The 18,659-nt window shown below is 44.3% G+C and overlaps 1 protein-coding gene across 1 annotated transcript in view; it reads right to left on the bottom strand.

Moving 5' to 3' along the window:
* Window positions 1-17,959, bottom strand: part of LOC309548399 (uncharacterized protein) — a gene marked incomplete at both ends in the record, with an annotated part of 72,683 nt that extends 54,724 nt beyond the window's left edge. Inside the window, 2 exons of the mRNA XM_082248338.1 lie at window positions 6,645-6,817; window positions 17,009-17,959. Coding sequence (XP_082104464.1) covers window positions 6,645-6,817; window positions 17,009-17,959 — 1,124 coding nt within the window. The remainder of the gene's footprint in view (window positions 1-6,644; window positions 6,818-17,008) is intronic.
* Window positions 17,960-18,659: the final 700 nt, after the last annotated feature.

Here is an 18,659-nt window from a genome sequence, read left to right as displayed (position 1 = left end):
TCAGACCCTCTACTTCTTCCACAGCTGCAGGACTTTTCTTTGTCCGCAATAAGGATTCCAGTCTTAGGCCTATTATCGATTATAGGCAATTAAATACCATTACAGTAAAAGATCGCTATCCTTTGCCGCTCATCCCTGAACTCATTGAACAAGTGCGTGGGGCTACTTACTTCTCTAAATTAGACCTGAAAGGGGCATACAACCTAATCCGAATCCGTGACGGAGATGAGTGGAAAACAGCATTCAGAACCAGATACGGACTATTCGAATACCTTGTGATGCCATTCGGGCTATGTAATGCTCCCGCAGCCTTCCAAAGGTTCATAAACAACATCTTTAGAGACTTACTTGATGTCTGTGTTGTAGTATATCTGGACGATATACTTATCTATTCTTGATCTCTCCCTGAACATATAAAACATGTAAGACTTGTGTTATCCAGATTACACACAATCTATACGTGAAATTAAAAAAATGCCTATTTCATAAAGAAGAAATATTATTCCTAGGATACATCATATCCAAAACCGGAATTAAGATGGATATGAGTAAGATATCCTGTATTCTGGACTGGCCTATACCAACAACTCGTAAGGCCTTACAGCGATTCCTTGGATTTTCAAACTTCTATAGGAAGTTCATCAAGAACTTTTCTGCCATTGTGAGACCTCTCACACAACTGACAAGTATAAAGAAACCATTCAAATGGTCAGAAGAAGCAAATCAAGCTTTCTGCTTGTTAAAATCAAGCTTTACTTCTGCTCCCATACTACGCCATCCAGACCCATCCCTCCAATATATTCTGGAGGTAGATGCGTCAAATATGGCAGTAGGAGCAGTTCTCTCCCAACGACCAACAAATACTTCACCACTTCATCCAGTTGCTTTCTTTTCAAAATCATTAAGCAGCCCAGAGGTGAATTACCCAGTGGGTGAAAAGGAGTTGCTTGCCATAAAACTGGCACTGGAGAATTGGCGACATCTACTTGAGGGTACCCAATTACCAATACTCATATATACAGATCATAAAAACCTTCAATACCTCCAGACTAACAAAACTCTCTCCCACCGGCAGGTACGATGGTCATTATTCTTCCTAAGATTCAACTTCTTAGTGACCTACACACCTGCAGACAAAAATAAAAAAGCGGATGCGCTATCACGATTAACCGAAGATAACTGCGCTGAAATCCCTTCTATTCCTATAATACCCTATGAACGTATTATTGGGGTTGTTCGTTCCCTGAAGGAAGAGATTTTGCACAGTATAGGATTGGATTCACCTCCACCACAACTAAGTACTGATGCAGAAGGCTTCCTCTACTACAACGACAAACTCTACATACCCCCTACTATGCGCACCAAGATCTTGGAATTATCACATGATGTGCCCATGGCAGGACATATGGGTATGACGAAAACCCTTAATTTGCTTACTAGGCAGTTTTGGTGGCCTGATATGAAGACGTCTGTACAAAAATTTGTATCTTCATGTGACATCTGTGCAAGGTCCAAAATTGACACTACAAAACCATCCGGTCTACTCTGCAGTCTACCAATACCCCAGGCTCCATGGGAAGTTGTGTCCTTAGACTTTATAGTAGAACTACCACCTTCTAAAGGATTTAATACCATTCTAGTGTCAGTGGACCACCTGACAAAGATGGCACATTTCATCGCTATCCGTAGACTACCTTCATCTAAACAAACAGCGGAACTACTGATGAAACATGTGTTCAAGTTACACGGAATTCCAAAGACTCTTTTATCCGACCGTGGTTCACAGTTCATCTCCAAATTTTGGCAAGCTCTTTGTCAAATATTACGGATTGAGCGAAAGCTCACTTCTCCCTACCACCCTCAGACCAACGGACAGACTGAAAGAGTCAACCAGTGTATAGAACAATATCTGCGTTGCTACACATCATACCTACAGGATGATTGGGTGGACCCCCTCCCTCTGGCGGAATTTGCTTATAACAACGCAACCCACAGTACTACTAAGCAAAGTCCGTTCTACTTGAACTATGGGTTTCATCCCACACTTCTTCCACCACGCATCCTACCATCAAGTAACCCAGTAGCCTCAGACTATCTTACCCAAATAAAGGACTCTCTGGGTTTACTTAATACCACTATCTCACACGCCCATAGCCAACAAAAAAGGTACTACGACCTACGTAGAAGACCTTCTTCTCAGTATGCTATTGGGGACCTCGTTTGGCTATCGACAAGAAATTTAAGATTAAAAATCCCTAGCAAAAAGCTGGGACCTTTATTTCTGGGACCCTTCCCAATTAAGAAACTTATTGGAAAAGCTGCAGTACAGCTCACCTTACCAGCAGATCTCAAGATCCATCCCATCTTCCATGTGTCGCTACTGAAACCCCATGTTCCTAATCAAGGAATAAGGCCTACCATCTTGCCTCCACCTCCAGTACAAGTTGAAGGAGGAGAAGAATATGAGATTAAGGAGATTTTGGATTCTCGTATCCACAGAGGAAGACTCCAGTATCTCATAAGATGGAAGAACTATGGACCCCAAGACGACACCTGGTTGGATACCACTGATGTTCACGCACCTAGGCTTATACGAAGGTTTCACTCGAAATACCCGGAGAAACCAGTGCTATAGGCCTTCCGGAGCCGGCCTTAAGGGGGGGGGGGGTATTGTAAGATTCTGGTACCTCTGGTACCCTTATTTTCTATTTTCTTTCGATATGCGTCCCACCTTTCTAATTAGGTGGTACGCATACACCTTTAAGACGGATGACGTCATCGCCGAGCGCCGCAGAGCGGCTATTTCAACCGCCGGCGTTCTCTCTCACATCGTTCGTTCAACCTGCCTGTGTGTCCACATGCTTACAAGCTTGTCTTGCTGCCGGAACCTCCAGCTACTTTCTTTTACTTGGAAACAGACCGGAACCTCGCTACTGATCCCTGTATCTCGCTACTGGATCACTCCCTCACTACTGGACCCTTCTACTACTAACCTTACTAAGTGATAAGTACCCCACAGGGGAATCCTCCATAACCTTACTTACACTATCTACCTCTGCACATTAAGGACTGTTACTATCTATGCATACTAATTCTATCATCTGCACTGTTACATAGATTGCTAGCTCTTGAGTCTACTACCATCTATCCTTGCACTGGGTTAGTCTATCCTGTATTTGTCATCTGCTGTCCTTACCACCTGTCACCATACTCGATTACTAACCTATCTGCATTCTACCTAATACCATCTAATACTCTCCTGAACATTTCTATCAAGTGCTTACCATCTCTGTCACTGTTCACACCTGTCCCTTCAGCACATCATCTTCATACTGTCATATACATCCTATCACTCCAGGAACATCTTATTGAGTGTGTATATCTGTATGCTGAAGCTGACAGGCCCACAGTGATGAGTCTGGAGAGTTGGATCTGGTTATTCAACACATCTCTACATGACTACTGAGTGGAGATTCTGCAGCTGCAAATCCAGCCTACTACAAAAATGCAGGAGCGTTACACTGTATGCCTTCATCATACCTACTACATTAAACTCTCTCAGCTTCTCTGGCCTTGCGACAACAATCAAGATGGGGTAAGCTTACAATTTTTTTTTTATACTGTACTGTATTATGTTTATTTTAGTTATCAATGCATTATTTATATCAGTTATGCCTCTAAATGACTATTGGAATGTAGTACTGTACTACTAATGGCGGTGATCAGTGACAGCCAGACCTCTTGCTGCAGGTGCCCCCCCCCCCAGGCATATAGTTGAAAACTAACAACATATTGTAAATGGCCTTGATGGTACCTAGAATATGAATAGGACATCAGAGAAAAAGACATAAAATAAATGACCTAACTCGAAGAGAATAGAAAAGAATGGTATAAACTTTGAAGCATCGCCTTACCTGGCCTGAGTCATAGACCAGGGGTTATTAACATTGTAAATAAAAGTGTTGGACAAGGGCCGACCCAGCAGGATAGGGGGGCCATCTTGACCATCATAGTGGTCATAAAGACAGTTGGCGGACCCCAAAGTGGGAGCATCACACGGGAGGTTTACGCTGTTGTCCACAGTGTGGTCCACCAGGTGCCAGAGATCACCAAGATGCCCAAATTAAATTGGCTTCATCAATCAAGCAACGATCCCCTGGCTCCTATCGTCTTCACCAATGCAATATGGATGATAAGTGAACCTGATACACCAAAAAAGACCAAAAAACTGTGGGAAAAGGATGAAGTTGAAGTTGTATGCCTACTTATACCTGATTAGGTGCTCAAGACCTATCACACGGGCATGTACCATTATTCAGAAATTTGTAACACCTTACATAAAGAGATAAATAAACAGGGCTTTACTCAGAGATTACAGAGGCAAACCAAAGTCAGGGTCTTCTAGCTTCAGTAGGGCGACATCAAGACTGGATGGGGCATAATCAGAAACTTTGGTATGTTCCCTTCAAGCCGCCAAGTCATATGGAATCTTTCTGAGGTACCTCTGCAGGTCGCTAGCCACTCCTTTTTTTTCTCTGACCTGAAGACTGTGTTGGATGGTCCCCCTGTGAGGCAGGTTCAGCAACGCCCGTGAGGTCCGCACTCTTCCTGCACGCCTTCTATAGGCTTCTCATAGGTTGCCCCAGGATACAGGCAATCGGTCGCAAATTGGTTGTCCCTCCAAAGCCTGTTGGCCTGCTCTTTAGCAGGGTCTCCTCCTGTCCTCCCCTGCATTCAAGTGGAGGTTCTTTCTCCAGACGCCAGAAGGTTCAGCTGCAGGACACAGCGGTGGCTTGGGGAGGACACAGCACGCTCCAAGCCTTGCTTTGAAACTAGAACTTCCAGTTCATACAGGAAAGGCGGAGTATGTGCAGTACAACCCGGAAGAGGGAATCAAGTGCGGAGGAGACACCAGACCCGCATGGTGGCAGCAAGGCAGACTCCAGCCAAAGAGAGCCAGAAAGCTGCCAGAGGTATGAAGCCCGCCGCAACCCACCTCATGGAGAAGGAGGAGGGAAAGAAGGCACAGGTGGTTGCAGGTAAGAGCAGATCGGGCCTGGTAAGTGCCGTTTCCTTATTGTGGGGTAATACCAGTGTCAGACTTAGTCCCTGGTAGTTCCCATGCTCTCCCCATCGGGGGACCTGTGTTCAAGTATTGTGGGGCAAGAAGAGTGATCTTGTATTTGTCTCCTCTTCTTTTGCGGAATCACCAGGTGGAGCCCAGGAGGCCTCTGATAAACCACCCCCTGTATCCGCTAGCACTAGCTCCTCTAAGAAGTGTGGTAATTGCGGGGAGAGACTGCCCAGCTCTCACACCAAGCCCTTTTGTTACAGGTGTATTAACAAACTGGCTGGTAAAGAGACCTCAGGGTTGATGAAAGATTTCCTGTCTGTGCAGGAGGAAATGCTGCCACTATCCAGTTCTTTCGCACCTCTGTAGCTTCCCCCCAGGTAACAGAGCCGGGTGAGCTAACCCCTAAAGAGGGCCCTTCTTCTCAGGAGAGTTTACTTTCCAAGGCAGGTCCGTCTGCCTTTCTGCCTGGTTCACAGGGTCTCCCCCTGCTCAAGCAAGGGAAGAGAAAGTCCTGGGGAATGCAGAAAGTCAGGCTAAGTCTCAGCTTAGCTCTGGGGAGGAGGTTGATATGGACCCAGATAGTGAGTCAGAGGAGACCAAACTGAACAGAAATCTGTTTGGTCTAGAAAATCTGGAGGGACTCCTTCAAGCTGTCTATGCTACAGAAGAAATCCTGGAACTTCCCAAGGAGACCTCGGCACAGGATAAGATGTATAAAGGACTGGTTAAAAACCAATCCAAAGTATTTCCTGTTCACCGATCCTTGAAAGATTTACCGTATTTATCGGCGTATAACACGTACCTCACATTTAGGAGGGAAATTTTAGGAAAAAAGCTTAAAATTTTAAATAAACAGCATTGAACTCAGAACAATTTTCTTTTAATCAAATGCAGTCTTTCCTGTGCCCATGAATGCAGCCTCATCAGCGCAGGGTGTAATATAATAGTATAATATATATATAATAATATAATAATAGGGTGTCTCTCACAGTATATCCCATAATAGGGCCCCTGTTCCCTATTATGGGATATACTAGTACTGATGGACCCCTTAACCACTTGACGTCTGCTCACATTGCTGCTACTGCAGCAATGTGGCTCGTTATTGTCCAGCGACGTAGACCGTTTTTTTTTTGGGGGGGGGGGGGGGGGAATTTCATATAAAAATATGTTATTTTTTCAAAATTTACGCTCTTTTTTTGTTTATAGCGCAAAAAGTAATAATCGCACAGGTGATCAAATACCACCAAAAGAAAGCTCTGTTTGTGGGAAAAAAAGGACGTCAATTTAGTTTGGGTACAGCGTCGCACGACCGCTCAATTGTCAGTTAAAGTCACACAGAGCCGAATTCCAAAAAGTGACCTGGACGTAAGACAGCAAAATCCTCCGGTGGTAAAGTGGTTAATATGTGATATATTGGGAGAATTTGTTCACGCAAGCGAAATACAGGGGGCAACATGGGTGGAGTCTGTAAGGGGTGTGGCTTCTGAGAAGTGGGAGGGTTCAAATGGAAGGGCGGGGTCTTGCGCCCCACCTTTTTAAAACTTCACCAGCCGCCACTGGGTCTGACCTCTCTTCTGAGGACACAGGGAATATCAGGGATGCCATGGACTGTAAGTCAGAATCTCTGCTAAAGAAAGCCTGGGATGCAAACTCATCCACTATGGCTCCAGCACTGGCTGCAACCTGCGTAGCTAGGAATGCAGACTTCTGGATAGAAAAACTTACAAGACCTTTCCTTACCTTTCACAGGGAAGTAAGTCACAGGAGGTGCTGAATTCCGTCTCAGTTATAGGGAAAGCTGTTACCTATTTGGCTGACTCAGCAGTTGAGTCAGTGATAGCCTCAGCAAAAACCGGCGCTGTCATTGATTCAGCTAGGAGAGCCATTTGGGTTAAAGCTTGGGAAGGCTATAATGGCAATTAGGTAATTTCCTAATTTATATTATATTCCTAAAAGGTCTAAGGTCAATATCTTGGTTTCAGTTATAAATTAAGAAATTATCTAATTGCCATTATAGTCCCAAACAAGAGAGGGTTCTAGCTTGTCACAATAGGTCAGGGATGAAGGCAATTTCTTACCCCTTCTATGTGGAAAATAATATTAAAAAAAAGCTTGGGAAGGCGACTTTACTTCAAAGGTGAAGCTCTGTTGGCTACCTTTTGAAGGGTCCTTACTGTTTGGGTCAGGCCTGGATGAAGTGTTGTCCAGGTCCTCTGAGAGGGGGAACAAAATGTCCTAGCAAGCCTAAAAGAGAGAGATATAGGAAACTTTTTCATGCCCCCCCCCCCCTCCCCCGGGCAAAGTCAACAGAGAGCCAAAAAAGAACCCAATAAGAAGTGGGGCTTTGGTAGAGGCAAAGAAGACATTTGCTCTTCCCCTCTCCAGGCTCAAGTGCCAAAGATACTGTTATCATCCTGTCGTGGGAGAGAGGAGTGAGAGGAGTTGATGCCCCATTATACCTGATTACTGTATAAGTGGACACAGTAGATCTGGCCATATCCTGTGTTTATCCATCCAGCAGACCCCTTACCATGGGAATGGAATGAGAGAGGTGTTCAGCCAATGGTCTATTAGCACCTGAGAGTGCACCAAGTGGGTCTGGCTCATTATAATTTGTGAGCCAGACTATGAGGTGAGCGGCTAGCACTTATTTATATCAGCACCCTGAGTCACCTGGATTGGGATTGGAGCACCAGCACTTTGTTTGTTCCATTTGCACAGAAGATTTTATACGGACTTTGCATATCAATCATTTAATTCACTTTTGAAGCTCGTTAATTATTTATTTATTTATTTCACCACTTGGCTATATAATACCCTGATTGTCACTAATATTTTAGCTCGTGCACTTTGCCCACTGTGACACTTTGCACAGAAGATTTCCTATGGATTTTGCTACTAATTAATTTATTTTACCTTTGAGGTTTATTATTTATTTATTTATTCACCACTTGGATATTGAATACTATTATTGTCACTATTGTTGTAGCACATGCCCACTGTGACACTTTACATATTGGCACATTTTTTCGTATTACTTTGCTATAGTATTTATGTAATGGCGTTGGCATTTGCACTTTAGATTGCTATACATGTATTGGTATTATTATTCTTACCCCTTTGGCGCCGCATTCATCTTTATCTAATTGTCCACTGTGTTATGTGAAAGCACTCAATGTTATCAGATATTGGTTTATTTATTACACATTTAATTTATTGAGTATTACTTAGTATATTCTGGTCAGCGCTGATTTGTTTCTCACTTCACAATGAACCAGGACAGACTCGGAACCTCTGTGAAGTACTCTGTGACGTTGCATAATCTTACACCACTTGACAATTTCCTTATCACCATAGAAACGAAGGACGCTGCGCATGCTGGCCCTAGATCATTATTAGTTCTTATGGTGCTGCCTCATGACTAGTGATGAGCCGAACACCCCCAGGTTCAGTTTGCACCAGAACACGTGAACAGAGGAAAAGTTTGTTTGAACAAACAAACCCCATTGAAGTCTATGGGACTCGAACCTCGAAAATCAAACGGCCTCCTTTTGAAGGCTTAAATGCAAGTTATTGCCCAACTAAAGTTTATGGGGGTCCGGGTAGTGACCTGGGGAACATGTAGCAATGCAAAAAATGTAAACGATTGTTTTGAAAGGAGCAGTGATTTACTGATTTCAATGAGGCTTAAAGTGAAGCTATAAAAATGAAAAATTCCTTTAACTATCATGCCTGGGGGGTCCCTTGAATGCGCCTGTAAAGTAGCCCATCTCTATGATGTATGTAGCCTGCTGCAGCAATGTTGACATTTCTAAAGCAAAAAATGTTGTATACAAATATATATTGGGCCTTGGTTGTTGGTGGTGCCTGAACACCGTAACCCCTCGCAGTTACTCTTGCTGGGCGCAGCAACGGGCCCTGCTGGTAAAAATTCCATACAAATTTGAAATTGGCAAAGATCAAGTGTTGTATGTGTTCATATCAGTGATCTAGTGGGGGTGCTGTGCTGTCATTTGACCTGGCCAAGGTTGGGTGGCGGCTATGCAAACCTGCTGGAGTGATGGGGACCTGGAAGGTTAGTATCGGCAAGGAACTGAAACTGAAGTTGGGCCTTTGGTGTTGGTGGTGCCTGAACACCGCAACCCCTCACAGTTACTCTTGCTGGGTGCAGGAATGGGACCTGCTGTTAAGAATTCGATACAAATTTGAAATTGCATGTACTTGTCATACAGGTGCAGAAAATTGGGCCTTTGCTGTAGGTGGTGCCTGAACACCGTAACCCCTCGCAGTTACTCTTCCTGGGCGCAGGGCACAGGGACAGGGCCTGTTGTTGAAAATTACATAGGACATTTAAATTGTATGCACCTGTCATACCAGTGCAGAAAAATTAGGCCTTGGGTGTTGGTGGTGACCTAAACCAAAAACATTGTTGGAAGCTAGCAGAATCAAGATTGAGGAATAGGATAGGCAGCATATGCAGTCTTCAAGGGATAGCAGACCCCTAGCAAATTCAATCAGTTACATCAGCATCAGGGGCTTGATAGCTCTTGTTGATCCAGGACTGGTTCATTTTGATAAAAGTCAGCTGGTCAACAGAGTCTGTGGACAGATGCACTCTTTTGTCCATCACAAAACCTCCAGCAGCACTGAACGTCAGTTCAGAAAGCACGCTAGAAGCAGGAAAGGCCAGTAGCTTCATTCCATATTGAGCAAGTTCTGGCCAGTGGTCCATCCTCATGACCCAGTAACCCAGTGGATGCTCAGCTGGAAAGGTCTCCAACTCTGCTCTTGCACCTAGATAATCTTGCATCATATGATGGAGATGCTACCGATGATTGCTTAAACCTTACAGCCTTGGGTGCTGCTGAGGACTAAAGAACTGTTTAAAGGCATCGATTAACTGGCCGTCTTCTCCAGCGCTCCTCCTTTGGCTGAACAATGCCTCAGAAACACGTCCGGAGAATGTTGACCTCCCAGTGTCTGGAAAGGTGTTACACAAATTTTTTTTCAAGGCCTCCTCAAGATGTTTCATCCTCTGCAAAGATAGGATGAGCTCTGCCACTTTACCCTTGTAACGTGGATCAAGAAGGGTTGCCAACCAGTAATTATCCCTCTCCTTAAAAGCACGGCAGGCTTTGCAGAATCAGGGAGCCCATGCAACGTAAGTTTGAGGAGGCATGAACTTATGAGTCCTCTGGGTCACTAAGGATGACATTGTCAGCAGGAGCAACCTCTCCCCAACCACGTACAACTCCTGGGGTTTCTGGGGAATCAAAACCATCTGCTGTATGCTATCCTCTTCCTCTACATCCATGCTGACACAATCCTCCTCTTCCTCCTGTGTGATTTGTGTCCCTGCAGGCATGATATCTGCATAAAGGGGGCCTTGTGAGGAAAAGAAGTCCTCCTCTTCCTCCTGCTGTTCTGCCTCAAGTGCCCTGTCCATGATTCCACGCAGCATGTGCTCCAGCAGGTAGACTAGCTGGATAGTGTCACTGAGGCATGTATCGTCCCGGCTCACCATCCTTGGGGCCTCCTCAAATGGTGACAGGACGATGCATGCATTCTTTATCAAAAGCCACTGGCGTGGCGAAAAAGATCCAAGCTCCCCTGAGCCTGTCCTTGTGCTATACTCACACAGGTACTCATTGATGGCCCTCTGCTGCATGTGCAGCTGCTGCAGCATTGCCAATGTTGAGTTCCACATGGTGGGCATGTCACAAATGAGGCGGTTGGTGGGCAGGTTGAATTCCCGTTGAATGTCAGAGCAGCCGAGCACTGGCATTGTACGAATGGTGGAAATGGCCACAGACTTTGCTGGCCTGCCTCAGGAGATCTTTGAAGCCCGGGTATCTGCTCAAGAAACGCTGCACCTCCATATTCAGGACATGTGCCAAACATGGAACATGTGTCAAGTGTCCCGGCGGAGAGAAGGTTGGTGCCATTGTCTCATACAACCATTCCTGGCTCAAGCTGTCCTGGCGTCAACCATCTCTGAGCCTGCCCCTGAAGAGCTGACAGAATCTCTGTATCGGTGTGACTCCTATCCCCTAGACAGACCAACTGATGCACTGCATAGCATCTTTTAGCCTGACTGCTTGTGTAGTCCCTAGAATGCTTAGGGAGCACTGCTGCTGCAGAGGAGAATTGCGCAGAAGAGGTCATGGAGGAAGAAGAATGCAGATGTGGCAAAACCAGCACAAGCTTTTCGGAGGCGTGGTGGCAAAACAAGTTGAAACACTGCCAGTCCTGGGCCTATCCCTTAAAGTGATTGTAAAGTCTCATTTTTTTTATATACTATACTTACCTCCTCTGGGCAGTTGGTTTTGCACAGAGCAGTGCGGATCTTCCTCTTCTTGGGTCCTGCTTCCCTGCTCCTGGCCCCTCCCTCCTATCAAGTGCCCCCCACAGTAAGCAGCTTGCTATGGGGGCACCGGAGCCGAGCTGCAGCTCTCTGTGTCCATTCAGACCTCTCAGCCCCCCCTCTCTCCAGATTAGCTGACTGACTTTGATTGACAGCTGTGGGAGCCAATGGTGATGCGGCTCTGTCTCAGCCAATTAGGAGGGAGAGTCCCAAGACGACTGAGGGACTCTACACATCGCTGGATAGAGAGGAGGCTCAGGTAAGTATTGGGGGGGGGGGGTTGAGGGGGGCTGCTGCACACAGAAGATTTTTTTTATCCTAATGCATAGAATGCACCTTCTGCGGATAACGCACATTATTCTTTCTGTTTTTTTTTACCTCTTTTCTTTATACATTTATTTCCCCCCTCACAGTTTTCTTCACATTTGGGGTAAAATTACCTTTTTTTAAAAAAAAAATGGATTTATTTTTTTTCCTCTTCCTCACAGTTTTCTTCACGTATGGGGTGGAATTTCCTTTTATTTTTTATTTTTCCACTGGTGGGGGGGTTATATGGTGAGATTCAATTTGATCAATCCAATCAGTTTGATGACAGTGGACAGACCCAGTCTCATTGTCCTCATGGATGATGCAGACCGCCTACTATCAGTCCGCATGCATATAATTGATATGTTTAGTATGTTGTATTCCGATATTTTTTAGTACCCTTATTCATGACTGTTCACCTCCATGTTTACATGAGCTGTTTTCACAGGACTGATTTTTGTGTTCCAGTACCCGGGAGTTGCGATGCGCTCCGGGAGCCTCCCCTCTCCCCCCCCCCGTTTTCCTCCTGGGAGGTTGGGTAGGCCTCTCCGTTGCGCATCGGTGCCATGCCTCGCCGCCGTGCACCTGACGTAATTTGTGATGTCGAAATGCCGGCCGCGAACATCTCATCAGCAGCATGCAACAAGAGATGAGTCTGGCGTCGGCTGTCTGGCAGTGTCGGCTGCTCTCCACGCTGGCCCCATTTTACTTTTAGCATGCTGGCGTGACGCTTGGAGCATCTGGCGGGTGTGCCCTGGACACACATAACACTTCTGGGGGAGCATCTAGTCCTTTGTACCCCTCGTCCTGGGGACGCTAATGACCGCCTGAATGGTTCCACTACCACCTGGGACTCACTAGGTAATCGCTTTTGTTTGGTCTTTCATTCACCCTTCCCTTCACTTCTCCTCATTGCTTTTTATCTTTCTAAGTCCATACCGCGTTATGGTTTTCATTTTGTTTAATTCTCACTCACCTTTTTCCCACTTTGCCATTCGGCTTTCTTCTGGTCTTTGCTATTTCCTACATAATTTCCATTTTTGGTTCCCCACTTTCTTACGCATATATCTAGTCTCTACATTTATCACATACTATGGCTTTTTTAATGATGGTCACACCACACTTTCCATCCAGAGGGACCTTCTTCGACTTTGTCCATGGTTGGCGTTACTCACTCCTTTTGGCGCCAATTTTTTTTTTTTTTCTCTTTTACTTTTCTCTGATTTTTCACTCTTTTCTACCTCACTACTTTTCATCTTTCATTTTTTTCGTTTCTTGATCCTTTGTTCCCACCCCTACTCCACACCTTGTCCTTATATTTTCTGAGGTCTGATCAGGTTTTCCCAGGTTTATATTTTTACCTACTCCGCAGGCAGCAACATTTCAATACTTTACATACTTTACATACTGTTTATTCTATTTTAGTTACAGCCAATGTTCATGGCTGCTGTATCCATATTTTTCTATTTATGGGTACCCCCCCTTTCGAAGTGGACCTTAGTTGTGCCCTGGACTACCGTTGGCTGTGCTCCCACAGCTCCCGGGTTGGACATACTTGTCAGTTACCCTCCATCTTCAGTACCTTTTTAAACCTTGAGCTGTTTTGTAAGTCATCATACATTTTCCCTTTTTTCCCTTCTATTCTTGGGATAATTGTGAGATTTTTTTAGACACTCATACATACAATTTTTCTTCTTGCAGACTTATGTCCTGCATTCGCTCCTGAGGCAGTGTGTTTAGCGCACGAAACGCATCGAGCTTTCATTGATGCAGTGATGCTATTTTTATATGCTTTACTTTTATTGTATGTATGTATGTATGTAATGGTGCTATTGTTTATAACCACGTATTACCCATTCACATGTTGTCTATGTATTATTGGCTCATGTCAACAACTCACATTCTTTTTTATGTAAGATGCTATGCCTACCTCTGTTTCCAATACTTATTAATAAATTGTTATTGTATTACACTATTGTATCAGCTGCTTGTCCTTGCCTCACTCAAAGTCCCAACTGGTATACCCCACTGCTTGTCCGTATGTACAAGGTGTCTCATTTAAAGTCCCACTCCCCCCCCTCTATTTGTATTCCAACATGATAACGACCCCAAACACACCTCCAAGACGATCACTGCCTTGCTAAAGAAGGTGAGGATAAAGGTGATGGACTGGCCAAGCATGTCTCCGGACCTAAACCCTATTGAGCATCTGTGGGGAATCCTCAAACAGAAGGTGGAGGAGCGCAAGGTCTCTAACATCCACCAGCTCTGTGATGTCATCATGGAGGAGGGGAAGAGGACTCCAGTGGCAACCTGTGAAGCTCTGGTAAACTCCATGCCCAAGAGGGTTAAGGCAGTGCTGGAAAATAATGGTGGCCACACAAAATATTGTCACTTTGGGCCCAATTTGGACATTGTCACTTAGGGGTGTACTGACTTTTGTTGCCAGTGGTTTAGACATTAATGGCTGTGTGTTGAGTTATTTTGAGGGGACAGCAAATTTACACTGTTATACAAGCTGTACACTCACTACTTTACATTGTAGCAAAGTCTCATTTCTTCAGTGTTGTCACATGAAAAGATAGAATAAAATGTGAGGGGTGTACTTACTTTTGTCAGATACTGTATATATTTTTTTAGCAAAGACTCCGGAGAATGAAATGGCGGTCGTTGCAATATTTTTTGTCACGCAGTATTTGCGCAGCGGTCTTTCAATGTCGCAATTTTTTCGGAAAAAAATAAATTCCACTGCAAAAAACTAAACAGTAAAGTTAGTCCAATTTTTTGTATACTGTGAAAGATGATATCACGTTGAGTAAATAGATACCTAACATGTTATGGTTCAAAATTGCACACATTCGTGGAATGGCGACAAACTACAGTACTTAAAAATTCCCATTCCCAGGCAAAGTTTAAAACATTTTAACGGTTACCTGTTTAGAGTTACAGAGGGGATCTTTTTCTAGAATTATTGCTCTCACTCGGGCGATCGCGGCGATACCTCACATGTGTGGTTAGAACACCGTTTTCATTTGCGGGCACGACTTACGTATGCGGTTTCTTTGGTGCGCGAGCTCACGGAGACGGGGACACTTTAAAATTTTTTATTTTTTTTTCCTATTTATTTTTTTATTTTTAACACTGTTCTGTAGCGGTACTTCCATGGGAGCCGCTGTGTGTGGGTTCCCCTGGGTTACCATGAGCAACAGTAGGACATTTAAGCATGTTTCCAAGTGTGATTACCTGAGACAAGGACCAGTCCAGTTTCTTGGTCTTTAGGATTTATTGAGAACTTGGATGGGAGAAGGGATGAGTGGGAAACTCCAACAACTGAACTATGCACAAAATAGGCAGGGACTATACAGAACTGCTGACTGACGCTGGTCACGGATAGGCTGCTTACTTTAGTTTCTCCTTTGACTGTGAAAAGTCCTTTAAGCTCCCTAAGGTACTCCTTCCTGAGGTAGCTGACTTGTAGTGCAAACTGAACTGCTGGGACACTTCAGGGCCCTTCCTGGCGCCCTCTTTACTCCCTATTCTTCAGGGCTTCACAACTTGGCACCCCCTTTACATCCCGGGTTAGCTGGCTCTCTAATCCCCTTGACCTCCCTGGAGTGGCCCCCTTCTCTTAGGCAGATCCCTGGGCAGATCTTGAGTACTCACAACACTGTTTTTCCAGAAGAACTCTGCCCAGCAGTTCCACTCAATCAGCACACACTGGATCTTCTGCAACACAGCTCAACCCCTGGTCCCTAGGTTGACTGCCTGGACCACCTTCCTCCCTTCAGCAGGAGGAGAGACAGCCGTCACCCCCTCCTGGGACTTTGCTTCCGCCCAAAGACACTCTGTCGCATGCTCCCTCAGGATTTATTTCCAATCCCAGGATGCATTGCAGCAATGCCCACCCACTGGGACAGTCCTAAATCCTGGTTTAGGTTTCCTCCACTGTCCAACAAGATCCCTCATTGGATACAGTGGGGAGACTCCCCAGACTCAACACACCACACCTGAAAGCATGTGACAGGCCTTCTTGATAAGCAGAACAGGACCAAATATATACTTTACCTAGCACCTACCTAGGAGGGTGCTACATCCACCCCCCACCAAAAATGAGCCACGTCCCCGTTGGCTCTGGGGCAGCCGCCCCCTACAAAAATTCTGCCAAAACTCATGAGTATCCCACTAACTTGGGAAAGGGGTGAAGGGAAAAGAAACAAATGTACAAATAAGTTAAGTACAAAAATATAAGTATCCATTTACTGTACAAATATACACTTTAGATGCATAGAAAGATGCACCCCCCCACCAAACTTTGCTTGGTAGGGAATAAACAAATATGTACATCCTGAGTAACTACCTCTAGAGCTGAATTCATCTGTAGAGAAGAAAGCAAGGGTTAATCATTGTCATGTCTCCAGCTTAAGAAATAATTAATGTTAGTGAAACGTGCAATACCAATATTGTCCACAAGATGCCACTGTGACAAAGACTATTGCTGGACATTACTTTATGGTATCTCTTGCTCTCTATCACTGGATATTAGTTCCACCCCTCTCTGAGAAAATCTCCATTGTAGACCTCATGGAAGAGCAAACAGCATCCTATGTGCCTGTGGGAGATTCCTGAACTCTTCTTGGAAGCATCGCTGGTATGCCTCAGAACTGTTAGCTGCATACAGTGCATGTTTATGCTTGTTTATGTTTATATACTGATTATATGCCTTTTTCTGTTTATTTACAGTTTCACCATATTCTCAATCCTATCTGATTATTTACAATCCTATTTGCATATCCATCTGACTTGTAACCTGTTTCATGTGACCACCATCCTTTCACTGGAATAAAGCCTATAGTTACAAAAGGACTGGTTATTATAGGATTGAAGGTTTAGCTGTATGTTGAGCTGCACACGCCTGGGGCATACGTGTAGTGAGAACAGAACAATCATACTTAGAGTGAGAAGGTTAAACAAGGATGTAGAAACTCATTCATATATTGTCGTTTTATATTCAGTTCAATAAGTCGGTTTCTTAATAAACAAAGCAAAAAAATTGAGGCAAACTGGGAGCGAGCAACCTTTGTCAGCTGGGCCAGGGCTCCTGGCAGAGTGATGGGGGTGATAATTGCGGTGGGAGCATCGAAACAGCAAATAAAGATTAACAAAACTTTGCGATCATTCATCCCTATTCTTGCAACAAGCTCATAATCTAGTAGAAGAAAATGAGAGATTTGACGTCAGTCTCAGTGTCTTATGCTTATAACTGATAGATCTTTCTTCTTCCCCCAGCGTTTCCGTAAATTGCTCTTGATCTCCTCCATCCGTAGACCGTAGATAAATGGATTGACTGTGGCCGGGAATAGAAAGTAGATGGCACTGCAGATATTCTGAAGGTTGTAAGAGGTGGAGATCCCTGGCAGGTACAGAACAGAGATTAAGAATCCCGAGGAATACATGAGGACGACCACCACCAGATGGGTGCTACAAGTATGAAGGGCTTTATACCGAGCCATTCCCCCTGCAATCCTAAGAACAGTTTGAAGAACTTTCAGATAGGAAATTAGGATGATGGAAATGTCACAAAACATCATAAGGGTCCTCATTACCAATCCTGCAATCTGGGTTCTCGACTCTTCACATCCCAGGCTGAAGAGCATCATGCTTTCACAGTGGAAGTGTTGGATGATATTGGACCTGCAGTAACGGGATCGGGCAGCTATAATCACCAGAGGAAAGACAACAAAACTATAACGAATGACTCCATTGACTGCCAAGTGGACAATTAAATGCTTGACTACAATCTCCTGGTAATGCAGTGGCTGATTGATGGCTAGGTACCTGTCTATTGCCATGAGAAGTACAATTGTGGACTCGGCCATGGTGCTGGAATATACAGTAAATATCTGGACCAAACAGCCAGCCAAGGTGATCTGGTTAAAGCCAAACAGTCCTAGCAGCAACTTGGGTGTGATGGCCATGGTGTACACAACATTGGTGGCCAATAGAGAAAAGATGAGAGTGTACATCGGGGTGTGTAGACTTTTCTCCAACACAATGACCAACATAACCACAGAATTACCACTTAGTATCACCGCGAATATGAAAGAGAAGGGAATAGCGAGGAGGGGTCGGTACTTTGTGACTCCAGGAAACCCGAAGAGTATAAATTCCATGTGAGAGAAGGACGAGGTCCTATTATAGCTCGGAAGATCCATTTCTGTTCTGGAAAGTAGCAATTAAAATTGTATAAATTACAAACAGCAATCGTTTATGAACAATCTGATATAAAATGGAAGAACTACGCCTTGGCCTTTTATTTTTTTTAAAAAGTCAATCTATTTTTCTAAAACTGAAAATTGAATACAAATAAATACTTTTTTTGGGGGCCCTCTATGTTGTGGGAGTCCAAAATTCAAATAACCAGCCTAAATTTTTTTTAGGACTTGGCCAATCCCTGTGGAGGTGCATCTGGATGGTGTCTAGGGGAGCTAAAAATAGTCTGGAGACCTGGAGAGGGGGTCTTTTTGTGGAGGATAGTTCCCAGCCTAAGGCATCCAAAAGAGCACACTTATAGACATCTATTTAAACATCTCTAATATCCTAGTAGACATTTATTAAACATCTCCAACATCCTCCTTGTAGACCTCTATTAAAAATCTCCAATATCCACCTTGTAGACCTCTATTAAACATCTCCAATATCCACCTTGTAGACATCTATTAAACATCTCCAATATCCACCTTGTAGACATCTACTAAATATCTCCAATATCCTCCTTGTAGACCTCTATTAAACATCTCCAATATCCTCCTTGTAGACCTCTATTAAACATCTCCAATATCCTCCTTGTAGACATCTATTAAACATCTCCAATATCCACCTTGTAGACCTCTATTAAACATCTCCAATATCCTC

This window comes from Pelophylax lessonae, assembly GCF_965119305.1.
Source record: "Pelophylax lessonae genome assembly, chromosome: 2".
Classification (NCBI taxonomy): domain Eukaryota; kingdom Metazoa; phylum Chordata; class Amphibia; order Anura; family Ranidae; genus Pelophylax; species Pelophylax lessonae.
Note: the sequence above shows the minus strand (reverse complement) of the source record. Positions and strands in the feature narration are given on the sequence as shown.